Raw genomic sequence first — 15,258 nt, forward strand, 5'->3', positions numbered from 1 at the left:
TAGCTGCTGGGGGTCTCCGGTTTCCCCAAAACAGAATCAGATCTAAAAAAGTGGGACAACACAACAACGATAAGCTCCAACATTGTGACCCTTTTTCCTTTAATTACTCGAAGAGATGAGTTGCTTTCGCTTTAATGCACTCACAAATTCAAGTGCAACCTGTCAGGTGGGTGTGAAACCAGCGGGACAGCTGATTAAGGGAAGAAGTGGTAGATAACAGCCAGAGGGAGCGGCGGTGCAGGGTCTGAATGTCTTCGTCCTGCGGGAGAGACTCCTTCAGCCAGAAGCAGCAAGCTGAATAGCCGGGTCTTAATTTAGACCTGGACATTTAGGTCTGGAGACATGAACTCCTGACCCATCTTTTAATGAACATAGATCGTGTGTCAGATGCAGGTTTGAGGCCTCAGGAAGAAAAAAATACATTGACAGTTTTGTTCAATATTTCAGGCCCTAATAATAATAATAAAAAAAATAATAAGCTCCTCTATTTCAGCTCTACTGGATACCAGCTGTGATCCCCTAATTGGCCGCTCTTCACTGAACCACGCACATTTTTTTTTTTTTTTCACTTTTTGGGACTTCAGGCGCTCCGTAGTATTTAAATACCTGATTCAGACTGTGTGCTTTTCTTGTGTTGTTATTTAAGTTATTGTGTTTAATGTGTGATTTTGTATGACTACCTGGGCCAGGTGTCTTTAATGTAAAAGAGACTTTGAACCTCTCCAGGATTAACTGGTGAAATAAAGGTAAAGTATAATGAGTAGTAAAAGTAGATAGAGTGCTTTTAAAATTCAAGTTACAAATTGCTTCATAAAGACAGCAATATAATAAAGTATAAGTTTAAAATAAAATAATATAACTTAAGATTAAAGCTCCTCTGAGGATTTTTTCACTTGTTATTATCCAGATTTAAATGAATACTGATGTCTCTTTATGGCGTTTAAGAGTTTCAGCGAGATGATTGATTATTTCTATATTGTTTTAAATAATGCCTGAAACCACTGTGGTATGGTATAGGTGTCATATTAAGTGATAAATAACACAACGCCTTTCTTTACATTGTCCGTGGCAAAGATTCTCGATGAGTGGAAAATTGGACTGTTAAAAGAAGGTCGAATTAGATTCTTGTTTAAAACACTTTCACGCGCAAAAGCAGAAAAGAGTTACAGGGTAGAGCTTTGTCTTAAGGGGGCGTAAACATGCGACACAATCCACAATTTCCTCACGGGCGCTTTAAATCAAAAATGTATTTTTAAGGAGCATGATTTAAGTTTTTGGATTTAAGTCAGTTTCTTGTTTGAATTGAATTGCATTGTGTCCTCTCTTATCTTTCTCTATGAGTGTCTTTGTGTTGTTTGTGTATTTCTCCTGAAACACTGAAACCAGTGGACTTAAAAGAATACTTTATTTAATCATCATCACCAGGCTTCATGATCATTTGTGCATTTTTACACATCTGAACACTCAAATTAAAATATGCAAGTTTGGAAGCTTCATTAAATAAATACAGAGTTGCATCAGTTTAGTTTGACCTTCGACCTCCCTGTGCAGCTCCTCATCCTCTCTCAGTGTGTCCTCTGTGGTGTCACACTTTGAGAAGCTGACCTTTGATAAACTGATTTATGTTCACAATCTTTTCTGATGCAGATATAACTGAATCTCAATTTTTTTTTTCTATTTTTCCCATTAGGTTACCCTGACGCTTTCCTTTTTGGGGCTACTGGCATGCATGACGTCATTTGGGAAGCGCTTTCACCGTATGTGTGCGTGCGTGCTTATGATATATGTGTGTGTGTGTGTGTGTGTGTGTGTGTGTGTGTGTGTGTGTGTGTGTGCGTGTGTGTGTGCGTGTGCGTGGGGGTGGAGGGATGGTGGGGCGTCAATGCGTGCCAACACCAACCCGCTTGGCAGCTGTATTCCTCGGCTGTGATTGGGCGGAGGGCGGCGATTCCGTCTGTCACGATTTGGGTCGCTCCCACCGGAGGACACCGACCGTCTGAGTCCAGCTTTCACCGAGGAGCACACCGGGAGGAGAGGAGCGTGAGGGATCTGTCCCAGGGGCTGGACTTGACAACTCGGGATTTGTCCTCCTGCCGGTACCGGAGAGGAGAGGAGAGGAGAGGAGAGGAGAGGAGGGAGAGGAGAGAAGAAGGAGGGGGGGGGATCTTCTGTGCTGGATCTGGAGCGACCAGCTCGCCTTTTTCTTCAATCAGGGCTGCGGTTCAAGTCGTTCAAGATGCCGGTGTTTCACACCAAGACCATCGAGAGTATCCTGGAGCCGGTGGCCCAGCAGATCTCCCACCTGGTCATCATGCACGAGGAGGGGGAGGTTGACGGTAAAGCCATCCCGGACCTGACGGTGCCGGTGGCTGCGGTGCAGTCGGCTGTCAGCAACCTTGTGCGGGTGAGTCTCCGGGCTTGAGAAACCTCAAAGTGACATTTATCATCCAAACTTCAAAAGCCTTCAGACAAAACCTGCTGCAATTAGTGATTTCTTTAATTACTCTCATGATGTAACATTTTATCACACCACACATTGGAGCAAGTAGGCTAATTATGTTCAACCTGGAGACCACCTCCAGGTAGATTTACAGCATCTTGATCCATGTTCGCCATTAAAACCATAAAACTGTCACACACACACACACCCAGCTGACGCTCGTGCATGTTTCACGAGCTCCTGCAGTTTTTTTTTTCCTCTCCCACAAAGCAACTCAACAAACATGACAAACTTTAGCCCAGATTGATGATCAGATGGCCTCAGAGCTTAATTAAGTTTGTGGGGCGGAAGAAAAGTGGCGCAGATTGAATTAACAGGATGCAGATGAGAATGTCACTTCAGGGTTACTGTAGGTTTCTCTGCTCTCGGATTCATTAACCAAGCTCAGATTGAGTTTGCTGTTTTATGAGACAAAGGGCATAAAATACATCCCCCGATCAACTTCCAAAGAGGATAGAAACTCTATTTAGTCATTTATCAGTACCTCACATCCTCTCCTAATCTGTGTAATTTTCTCCAACTTCTTTGACCCCTAACTCACCCGGCCTCATCTCACCTCCTCTGCCGCCTTCATTCTTCGTCATATTGACTCTAAAATGTGCATAGAAAAGACCCTGATGTCTCCTCTGTGTGCACTGACCAGAAAAATCAATACAGACCACATCATTAATGCCAAACCAGGTCGTTGGGACTGATGCAAGGGGCGACGCAGCTTTGCTCAGTCGAGAGAAATCATCATCAGCAGACTAAACAGTTACTTGTTTAAACTGCAATTATGGAGTCACTTCATGACACTGAGTGAATAGATGCAATGAAATCTGTAAATGCAGGTTGCACGGAAGATTTGGGACCTAAAGGTTTAAACCAGCTTTGTCTGCAGCTTTGTTAAACACTATGTCACTTTTTTAAACAACTTTTTTATTTGGTTTTCTCAAGACTGCCGTAGTGAGGTATGAGTTAAAAAAAAAAAATCCCTCTGAAATGTGAAATCAATCAAGAAACAACAAACAAGAAACAAAATTGCGAAATCGCACATAACTAAAAGAATATAGGATAAATGCCACACAAAATATGGAAAGGTTGTGCTTAGAAAGTCATATTTTGGGTGACTTAGTGGTTAGTGCGCACGCCCTGACATGGCTATGGTCCTCTAAGCAGGCAGTCCGGGTCTGAATCTGACCTGTGGCTCCTTTCCTACATGTTGTTCCTCGCTTTGTCTCTCCCTGATTTCCGGCTCTATCCACTGTCCTGTCTCTACATAAAAGCATAAAAAGCACAAACATAAATCTTAAAATAAAATAAAGTCACACTTTAAACTAATTAGATAAAAGATAAACACATTTACAGACGGTTACTGACCAAAAAAAAGCTTTGAGGTAGTTAAGTTTGGTATTTCATCAAAATATTTCCTGAATGAAGCTGAATATGGAACTTCACAATCCAGACAGCCGGGACCTTTCTGCAACTTTTTCTTTGTATTTTGCCTTTTTTCAGTCATGCAGCAAATCACGTTTTTGTTTTTCTGGCTGTAACTTCTCTTCATAATACACCAAGCTTGTGTTCTCTGGGACTGCTGTCTTGAAATAAACAAATAAAGATTCATTTTTTATGTCATAGTGGGAAAAACTAAGCTGCTGGCTTAATCCAAAAAAAATGTTATGTAATGGCTAAATGCATTTTCTGATATTACTCAGCATGTGTTAGGATGCGTCGGCAGGATTTGGATTTGGGACGAGTACATTTGGATTATTGCAAATTCATACATGAAGGGTTATTAATATTTTAAACATTCAGAGTTGACTCTTGTTAAAGATTTTCTCAGTTTGAGTTGCCTGCATACCTGGAGTGAAAATATATGAAATCAAGCCATTAAACTTGAATTTATGACATGTTAGAATAAAAAATGTAACTCTGAGAAGCATGGAGACTGTTGAAATAGAAAGTCCACACTCTGTCAGAGGAGTTTGATGGTGTTTTTGGTTGGAATTGTTCTTTTTAAATACCTGCTCTCAACCTTTTCCTGTCAAACTTTTTCTCCACAAATCAGCATTTTTCCTGTGCAAGGACACACAAGATCATTCTGATAAATATCCCATTAACTGATAATAAGAAAAGGCCTCTCGGTCTGGACTCAAACACATCCCCCCTTCTTCTCCCGATACAATTCAGCTGCAGCACATCCTTGATATCCCGTCGCTACAGGGGTCACCTCTCTCTCTTTTCTCCTCTTGTCCTCGATGATCCATTCAGTTGATCTTTTCAGACAGAGAGCAGAAGGAGGCTAATGGCAGCCTGAGGCGTGTTGCACGGGTCTCGGATGATGGAGATGCGAGGGGACAAGGAGCGATAAGGGGCTAAGGACACATCGACAGGGGAAGGTGACGGACAAAAGAAGTGTTTTAAGGATGTAAGGGAAGGCTGCAGAGGGAGAAAAGGTTGCATTTAAAAAAAAAGTTTTTGAATGGCTTTATTGCTCCTCGTCTTGTGTTTCTCCCTGAATTAACTCGTGTTTGTGAGACATAAGGCCAATTGTACTCCAACACACAAAAATAAAAGCATGAATAGAGGTGAGAAGTCACATGGTAGATAATAATAATAAACATACTGTCAGGGAATTTTTACTGATTATGAAACAGGGTCAGTAAAATAATGACTTATCAAAGCAAAAAGATCACCAGAGAGAAGGTTGATTTCTCTTTATTGGTATTTTGTAAGTTATTTCTGATGCCTATTACCTCTTGTATTGGGTCTGTGTCAGACACAGCGGCTTACAGCAAACAGACAAATGTGCTTAATTGTCAAAAGACAGCAGGAGTTTTCTTTTTTTTAAAGATTTATTTTTGGGCTTTTTGTGCCTTTAATGGAGAGACAGGACAGTGGATAGAGTTGGAAATCAGGGAGAGTAGGGAGTAGGGAATGACATGCGGGAAAGGAGCCACAGGTGGCACCACCAGCGCCCCAGCAGGATATTTTCTGTTGTTAGAAAACACGTCTGAAATGTGCCAAGATCCACACAAAATGAGAGTATCTCACGGTATCCTTAAACCAGAAATTCTTTACAGCATTATTAGTCATTTTTAAGTTGACTAGCTCCCCAAATATGACTTAAAGCTCAAGTGAGGAATGCATCGATTGCAGGGTTTGCGTTGTTTGTGGCGCCCCCTGCAGACAAAGCAGCAGTGTGCTCTCTTTGCTGATCTTGTCCTGTACATGTGTAAGGTGTGTTCTCTGATGAAAAACCTCCTCCTGCTCCATTTCAAGTGTCAAATGTATCACTTACTGTGGGAAATGTAAACAGAGGCTGTAACTCACTGAGCCTGACACCTACCAGGAGGCAGTGGTTACAAGCGTTAAAAATGAATTTATAGAAGCTATCAATCTGGTCTCTGACTGTTTTTTTTTTTTTTTGCCTCTGCAGGTCACATAGAGGCATTCATATTAACTTCACAGCCTGTTAAAAAGTCCATACAGGAGCTTTAAGGTTCAGGAAAGCACCAACAGAAATGTCCGTCACAGGCCTTTAGTCAGTTAGGGTTAGGGTTTTTTTGACAACATTATTTGGTCTTGTACTTGAGTTAAGTGTGTGCACACGTTTACCACCTCTGCTTAAGCAAAGACCAAGGAGAGCATGATGAGTTGTTGTGTAGTGCCATGATAAGAAGCGCGAGAGTCGAACAGTGTTTTATGAGGAGGTGTTAACAGAGGGTGCTTGAGACATCAGCGGAGGTTTGTTGCCGGGGAGATAGACTTAATTGGATGTAAAGTACACCTAAAGATCGAGTACACACACCTCTCTTAGGAACACATGCTTTATTTTAGAAAGCTGATTCATTTCCCTCTCCTGAGCTGAGATGTAACATAGTTAAAGCTGCACACTGATACAATTACACTGTTAACCCCCGGCCAGGGTGGGCCGAGTGGGGGGCACCATCAAATCTAGGTCACTGAAACACTTCGACACTCACACAAGATGGTGAAAGTTTTGAGCCGTCAGAGGTTGTGCGTGGGCTGACGCTGATTAGACTACGGATCTGAACGATGCTGCTGGAGTAGCTGTCTGAAAGTGTGTGTGTGTGTGTGTGTGTGCGCGTGTGTGTGTGTGTGTGTGTGTGTGTGTGTGTTGCTGAAGTTGTGCTGATGAAAGGGCTGAGTCGTCGCTGTTTGTGAAGAATCTGCTCCTCAAGGAGTCAACATAGATCCTGAGTATGTCTGAGGGGGAGGGGGGGGAGGGAGGAATAAATAGATTTACCGTTGAGTGAAGTGAAGTAACCACACACTGAAGAAGCGGAGCAGAGAGAGAGAGAGAGAGAGAGAGAGAGAGAGAGAGAGAGAGAGAGAGAGAGAGAGAGAGAGAGAGAGAGAGAGAGAGAGAGAGAGAGAGAGAGAGAGAGAGAGAGAGAGAGAGAGAGAGAGAGAGAGAGAACTGAGTCAAAAACTGAGACGAAGAGTACGATGAGGAGAAAAGGGAAAGTGTCTCTGGCGTCTTAAAACCACCATAGTCCACCTCACACACACACACACACACACACACACACACACACACACACACACACACACACACACACACACACACACACACACACACACACACACACACCAACTGTTCTCAGCCGGCTCCTCCATGTGAATATACTCCATCTCTTCTTGTTCGGTGGCAGACTGAGAACATGTATCCGGCTGTGTGTCCCCTCTGTTTCTCAGTCTGTCTGAAATCCACCCTGGCTTTAATCATATGGCAGAATTAGACAGACGTTTGATTGTGATTCCAAAGCTGAAAGCCCATATGTAGACATGTTGGTCAGTCATATAACTGTTGTTGTTAATATTGGCATTTATTACAGAAGCTCTAAACGGAATTGCATCTATTCTTTTTCTCGTCTTGTTTTCTGTGATGAGTAATTTCCTAGAGATGTCTTTTTTATTTTCATATATACTCAGAGTTGCAAGAGCACAAAACAAACATATAGGAATAGGCTTAGCTTAGCTTGTTAGTGTTGGCAAGGGCAGATGTCACGGTCTGGCTATAATGCATATATATATATATATATATATATATATATATATATATATATATATATATATATTTTTTATCATTCAGTTCAACTAAAACAAACTGAATTCCCATTTGAGGATTAATAAAATCACCTGCATTTCTCTTTAGGGGTTAAAGTGCAAACTAATCACCATGCAGTTTCAGGGTACAGCAACAGTTCAGATGAGGCAGAGCAACTTCAGCAAAATACTTGTGGCTGGGTGGCACATACCATATCTGCTAAGTGAATTGTAACCAACCGGTCACTCTGTAGGAAGTAAACAAGAGGGGAGGATATGAACTACGACAACCCAAGGGGAGCATTAAAGAGAAAAACTTGATTTTCCAAAAACCCAATTTATTGATAAAATAGATATATTGCCTTCTACATACTACAACTATAAGGGAAACAGCCAGGATGAGCTGGTAATAATCTGGAGCATTCTTGGTGAGCGAGGGGGCGGGGAGGGTGATGACGTTTACATTTAGCAAAGTTTTGCTGCATTATACTCTTCACTGCTCACCTCAGTTGTCTTTATATTTTTTCCCTCTGTTTGTATTTTGGAAACCTCCTTTCACAAGTTTATTGATGTAAACCCATAAACAGTTCCATGTATGCTCTACCCGGACGCCCGACCCTCTTCATCTAAACCATCGAAAATATTTTGTGCTGCGAGAGCACTTCAAACACAGATCATCTCCAGCTGGGATGTTGGTGTGGTAAAGTGCTTACTTATTGGAGGATTGAGTTTGTTCTCTGAAAATAAAAACATGAAGATCCATTCTAGACCTGCTCTCAATTCAAAGTGTCCTCAGATAACTTTAGTTGGGATTTTGTGCTACATAAGGAAAATAGATAGGTAGACTGTTGATTCCTGTGCCGCTTTCACACATGCACAAAACTCCTGAAAACATACTGAAATATTTCGAGGTGAGATTCCTTTGTGAACGAAATTGGCTGAATTTTTCACTCTGACTTAATCAAGTGTACAGAAGCTTTTGGCAGCCGGAGATGTTTCCCTCAGGGATTGGTGGAGACCAAAACAGAGCAAAAACAAGAGCAAATATTGACCTGCGTTCATCACATGAGCTCAACCATGACCACCTCCCAAAGCTCTGATAACAGACAGATAAGTAGAAAGAAGAAAGCAGAAAATGAGGAAGACGAGGAGAGAGCACGCTACTGTACAGCTCACTTCAACTTCTGTTAACTGTAACTTCTATAAAATGACTTCATATATTCCTTGTAAGACTGGATGTTCTATTAAATAACAAAAAAAATTTAAGCAGGTAAAACGAGACACATATCTCCATAAGTGCTGATGTCAGTGAGTCTGAGATAAAACCTGTTTGATTATTTTGTGTCACCTTTGATTGACAGCTCTGTTTCCTGCTGAAGGAGTCACACGTCTCAGGCCGTTGAAACCACACACACGTCATACTGTCAGCGTGTCCCGTAATTGTCTCATTAAAAATGTACTCAATAATCGATGCAGAGTGTTGCTGCTTACAGGAAAACCCCTCACACAGCTCTTTGATCCGTCACCTGATGTGACTCTCTGAGATTTGTCTGCAGGGTTGCATCATCTGGTGCCCTCGACGTGCTGAGCTGCATTACTCACATTTCAAAGTTTGACAACTTCCTGATTTTTTTTTTTTTTAAACGAGGGAAGTCACCAAAACACACCGAGATGTGTTTTTTAATCATAGAGTTCTTCTGTGTTTGAGAACTTTCATTATGTTTTTAATTGTGACAAATTGCAGTTTTAAACGAGGGAGAATGCATTTCATTTAAAGTGAAGGAGTTCACTTTTTTTTAGAAATATCTTTTCATGTAGTCTGTGTTTTGTAACTGCAAGCACATTTAAAAAGGTTTGCATTACAACTTGAGCTCTGCTGCTCCCTTCAGAGTGAGAATTATCTAACTGTGCGCTTTAGTTACACATAAGATGAAACAGGACTTCATGATTCTTTGGTTAATAAAATACAACCACTGATAAGCACATTCATCTATTGATGTAGAAAATACTTTATTAATGACTTGGATTTCATTCCTTATCTGTTACTTCATAACAGCCTCAGTGCCTGACCAGAAAAGGAGAAGTTTACAGCAAAAGTTTCTATAGTTGCTAAACGGTCTGACGAATCTGAGAATAAATCACTTGTAAAAAGCTGTTTTGTTTTGAAGGCGCTATGTGAAAGCCGCCTCTGAGTCTCTGGAGCCAGAAAGTCTATTAACCGACTTCCATGGACGCAGCCACAGGAGACTGATGTCATCATCTCACTGTAATTGCATCTCAAAAGTGTGTATTTGTGTGTGTGTCTATGGGTGGGTGCAGGCGGGTGGGTAAGAGACGTTGAGCACTACATGAACATCTGCAGGAGAAGTGAGCGATGTCGTCCTGCTGGGTCTCAGCGTGTTTAGAGAAGAGCGTGTCTTTGTGCGGACGGGCTTTGCAACACAAACTTCACACTGCTTGTGTTTAATTTATGCCATTTATTTGAAGAAAAAAAACAGAAGAAAATCTGCAGAATGGATAAATGGTCTATTATTTTGTTGGGGTGCTGTGAAACTGCGCCTACTCGGGCGTCAAATAGGGACTCTTGAGTGCGACGGCACTGGAGGAAAATTTGAAAAAAGGGGCAGAGGCGATACCAGAACAACAATTTGACTGGGCTTAAAAGCCCCAAAAAAGGCCACAGGCTGAGATAAATGCATAGGACGTCCGTTTAATTAAACTTAAGAAGTCAAAACAATAAGGTCTCACTGTGTAAAGGTGAATAAAGGGGCACTGATGGCCTAGTGGTGGTTAGTGCGTGTGCCTCATGTACAGAGGCTATAGTCCTCCAAGTGGGCGGCCTGGGATCAACTCCCACCTGTTGCTTCTTTCCCCCTTTTCATTCCCACTTCCAACACATTCCCCACTCTCTGTTCCCAATTTTTGCGTCTATCCACTGTCCTAGCTCTAAAATAAAGACTTAACCACCCCCCCAAAAAAAAAAAAACAATAGCAAACATTTGAGTCTTTGACTATCATCAGTACTACTGACAGGTGTTTCACAGAGCAGATTTAGACAGACACAGGAAGTTACCTGACTCTGTTATTCTGCAAAATGAGGCGTTGTTTTTCTGTGGCATCTGTTTGTCTGACCTAAATAGAATGAGAAACAAAACGACACATTCATCAAGAAGGAGGGAAAAAAACATCAAGGGGCATCTAATAGAAAATCAATTCTCACAATCAGGAGTGTCAGGTTCAGTTTGTCCTGTAAAAGGAAAACACACATTCACCGCAAGCAAGGTCCCGCTTCTCATTTTGTGCTAGCAAACATTTACTGCTTCGTTGACGCCGTGCTGATGATGATGAGTAAATAAAACCAGCTCTACATCTCCTGCTCATGGCCAGAATTTTACAAATCTTGATCTCCATATGTCTTCTCCAAACTGAACAGAACTCAGCTGTCAGGCTTAAAACTCAAAAACTAGAGTTGTTCTCCAATACAGATGAAAATGCAGTCAGGTATCTGTGAGTACACCGGTCAGTGCACAGATCAGAAACCACTTATTCCCCCTTTAAATCAACTTATTTCAGGTGCATTAAGGTCACAAAATAACCATTAGTTGTGCTAGAAATATGTAAAACTTCAGTGTTATTCCATAAATTGCGTTAGTACAGGAGAGATACTTGAAGTAGGCCAATACCATGGTTAAGATATCAGAACAGAATCAAAAAACCAGGATCACGTCGCTCCTGTTCAAGCCTCTTCTTGACTCTGGCTGTAAGAATGTTGTACATCGGATTTAACCGATTACTTTTAAGGCTCATGGCCTTTATTCTGCTTCATCTCTGATCTCTAGCTCACCTCAGGAGCCAGTGCTTACGTTGAGGTACTCGAGCAGAGCTCTTTTCTTTGTTCCAAACGTCTGATTCTTAAGTGGACGGAGCGTTCGCTGTCTGATCTCCAAAACTCTGAAAGATCGGCCTGGAGGAGATGACAGCTGAGTCTGTTATATCTTTTCAGTCCCTTCTTTAAATATGCTCGTATCGGAGGGCCTTTCCTGGATTTGCTTAAAAGTGTATTTCACTTCTTTTTTTAAATAGTTCCTGTTCTGCTATTAGATGCTTCTGAAATGTATCTGTATGTTTATTTTTTTGGGGGGCTTTTTTGTGCCTTTCATGGAGAGATAGGACAGTGGATAGATTCAGAAATCAGGGAGAGAGAGTAGGGAATGACATGCAGGAAAGGAAAAGCGGGCCGTCCGCTTGGAGGACTATAGCCTCCACACATGGTGCGCACGCACTAACCACTGTGAAGAACTTTGTAACCCTACGTCCTCCCTAAAAGTGCTCTGCAAAGAAATCAAATGAATCTATGAATTTTATGGCTGCTTGGTCTGAAGAGTTGGGTCAAATTAGAGCAGCGTCTGTCCCCTGACCTGCCCTCATGCAGAATACCAGACGACCCAGTCAACCAGAGCCTGAGCTGCTCTGCTCCCCCCCCCCCCCCCCCCCCAAAGATATGACATGCACGCACGTTTGAAATAGGTGTGAATTGATGCACACCCGTTCACCCTGTGGACTATTAATAGCTCTCTCTTGAATGTGACTTCCTGTCTTGCTGCAGATAATGATAATGTGAAATAAATTGATCAATCTGTGTGTGTTGCAGGTGGGGAAGGAGACGGTTCAAACCACCGAGGACCAGGTGATGAAGAGAGACATGCCTCCTGCATTCATCAAGTGAGTGTGTCTCTGAAAAATAAAAGCTCTTTTTTTTTTTAATCCCTGCAGCTCCCTGTGTCCCTTTTCGTCTTCACAGTCACACCCCCGAGGAAGACAAAAAATACTGTGGAAATGATGCATGATATCTCAGCAGACAGAGAACTTGTTAAAAAGAGGATTCCAGACGGTTTAATGTCAGGAAACGTGGCTGCGTTCCCAGCTGCAACAAAGAGCCGCTTCTGATGTCTCGAGCACCAGCATCCAGACCGCTGAGAGGCTGCTTGTTGTTTTCCAGCCTGCATCCAAAGAGCTGACATTAACTCTGAGAGCTGCAGCTCTTGACATCAAGCTTTGATTGCTCTCTCGCACACATTTCCATGCTTTCAAAGGGCATCTGCTGCAATCAGTTCCTGTTTTTGTCCCTCTCCCTGATTCACTGTTCTGTTTATTTTTTGATCTCCAATTAAATTTTTCAGTTTTTAAGGAAAAGGGTCCGGACCTCATGCAGACCCACACACTGGCTCACTGGCACTCACACAAGGCATTACACCATAAATCTCACTCACAGGGCTTAGGAGGGGGGCGTGTGGGAATGTGAACCAGCCTAAATATAGATGAACCAGCAGCCATCGATACCATGACCAATGGGGGGGGTCAGAAAGAGGAGTTACTTGGGTTTATTAAAGTGCTCTTAAAAACTAACACCTCATTCAGGTTTAATCCTTTATCCTCCGAGGGAATGGCCTTGCAATGTAACTCTAAAACTTCAACCATGTGCAGTATTTGCAGAATTAAAGTTTGATTTCTAGTTTCGATTACAGGTGTTTGAAGCTTTGTCACCTCTATTTATAACGAGGAGGCACCATTCTCAAAGCAGACTTAAATAAAAGTCTCTAAATTTTCTGTTTATGTCATTAAAGATTAAATGCAGCCTACAAGTTGAGATGAGCTCGTGTCTTCTTTAGGGCCGTTTTCAAAGAAAATCGTTTATAATGTATTGCAAACTATATTTCCACATGTGTGCTACTTGTTTCTTTATAAAGGGAGCAGCTTCTTGAAATGAGGGGTTGCTCTTTGGTGGATATGAGATCTGATCTATTTGTTTACAAGGTGCTAAATTCCTGTTTTTTTGTGAATGCATGTGTCGGGTTTGATCTCGACTGCTCCTCTTAAGCCATCTGTGTTTTTTTTGTTTTTTTTACAGGGTGGAGAACTCGAGCTCTAAGCTGGTCCAGGCGGCTCAGATGCTGAAGGCAGATCCATACTCTGTTCCAGCTCGAGATTACCTGATCGATGGATCCAGAGGGATCCTGTCGGGGACGTCTGACCTGCTCCTTACCTTTGATGAGGCTGAGGTGTGTGTGTTTGCCTCGTTTATCAGGAGTGTGTCCTGAGAATCCCTCTTACTTCAGAGCAGTGGTATCTTTCAGGGAAATCAAGCTTTATTTAGCTGAGCAGAGGAAGGAGCGGGTCTGTAATGCAGTCTCAGATGCAGCCAGATCTAATCATTGAGATCAAATGACTCCCCCTCTGTCGTAACTCAGGGTGTGTGTTTGTGTGTGTTTGGCTGGATGTGTGTGTGTGTGTAAAGATATATGTACAAAGCTGAATGACGTGTGTGTGTGTGTGTGTGTGTTTGTGTTGGATGTTTGATCGCAGCTCTGTAAGTGGAGTCACATTGGCCACGTGATAAAACTCACCCTGTCTCATCAGAAGCTTCATTTTTTTAAAAGGGCAACCCCTTACAGTCACAAGACACACATCACAAGACTGTTAACACACACACACACACACACACACACACACACACACACACACACACACACACACACACACACACACACACTCACACAAAGAAGCCCAAACAAAACAACAGGCCTCCTTTAATGCTCTCTTAAAAAGCTCTCACACACACACACACACACACACTGAATTTTGTCGTCACCATGAATGAAAAGAAGTTTGCCTCTTATTATCATATCAGTTTCTGTTTTTCATGTCTGTTTACATTATCTCATGTGTGTTATAATGTTTGTGTTTGTGTCCCAGGTGAGGAAGATAATCCGTGTGTGTAAAGGTATCCTTGAGTACCTGACAGTAGCTGAGGTGGTGGAGACCATGGAGGACCTCATCACCTACACCAAGAACCTGGGACCAGGTCAGCAGGATGCATACTTATTCAATCAATCAATCAATCCATCATATAATCAGTCTTTATTTGTATAGCGCCAATTCATAACAAATCTCGAGACACTTTACGAAATAGCCGGTAAAAGACCTTACTCGTTGCTACAGTATATTACAAAGACCCAAACGTTAATCAGTCATGAGCACAGCACTGAGCAACATTCAGCAAAAGTTACAGTGGCCAAGAAAGAAACTGTTCAGAAATCTTTGGCAAAACCAGACTCATGATGAACAGCCATCTGTGGAAACTGCGCCGGGCTTGAAAAATGGGATAGAGGCAGGCCATCCCCACCAGCGAGCCAACGAGACAAGAGAGCTCAGGAGCTCCCCGGAAAATGCTTTTATTAAAACTACTTTTTTGAAAGCTGCTGGTCAGATTATTCAGCCCCCTCTGAAATAGGCAGATTCAACATGGGAATTAAGATCAACAAAAGATTACTTCATTACAGTAATTAGCTAATAAGGTAAAATGGGGTGGGGGGGGAGCAAAAACTGTCCCCAGACGGTATAACACAGAGGATGTTAAAAGGAAACTCTCCAATAAAAAACGATGACATTTATGATATTCTACATCTCTCATGTCAAGTATCTCTAACAAAACTAAAAAGTGTTTTTTTCCCCCCAGCTGCCATATGCAAGCATCATGGCTTCAATAATCAGATTTTTTATATCCCAGCCATGATTCAAAATATTTGGTTATTACACTAGCTAATATTAATTAGGGCGCGCGCCCCATGTATTGAGGCTGTCATCTCAAGCGGGCGGCCCGGGTTCACGTCCCGCCTGTGGCTCCCTTCCCGCATGTCGTTCCCCAC

At 42.2% G+C, this 15,258-nt stretch overlaps 1 protein-coding gene across 4 annotated transcripts in view; it reads left to right on the plus strand.

The window, feature by feature from the left end:
• The first annotated feature begins 2,016 nt into the window (after window positions 1-2,016).
• Window positions 2,017-15,258, plus strand: part of LOC110002537 (vinculin-like) — a 32,970-nt gene continuing 19,728 nt past the window's right edge. Inside the window, exons 1-4 of one of the 4 annotated variants that reach the window (XM_065959364.1) lie at window positions 2,017-2,404; window positions 12,204-12,274; window positions 13,461-13,611; window positions 14,306-14,414. In XM_065959364.1, coding sequence (XP_065815436.1) covers window positions 2,237-2,404; window positions 12,204-12,274; window positions 13,461-13,611; window positions 14,306-14,414 — 499 coding nt within the window. In that variant the 5' untranslated portion in view covers window positions 2,017-2,236. The remainder of the gene's footprint in view (window positions 2,405-12,203; window positions 12,275-13,460; window positions 13,612-14,305; window positions 14,415-15,258) is intronic. The other 3 variants (XM_065959365.1, XM_065959362.1, XM_065959363.1) reach the window with 3 other exon arrangements.

This window comes from Labrus bergylta, chromosome 10 (genome assembly GCF_963930695.1).
Source record: "Labrus bergylta chromosome 10, fLabBer1.1, whole genome shotgun sequence".
Lineage (NCBI taxonomy): Eukaryota > Metazoa > Chordata > Actinopteri > Labriformes > Labridae > Labrus > Labrus bergylta.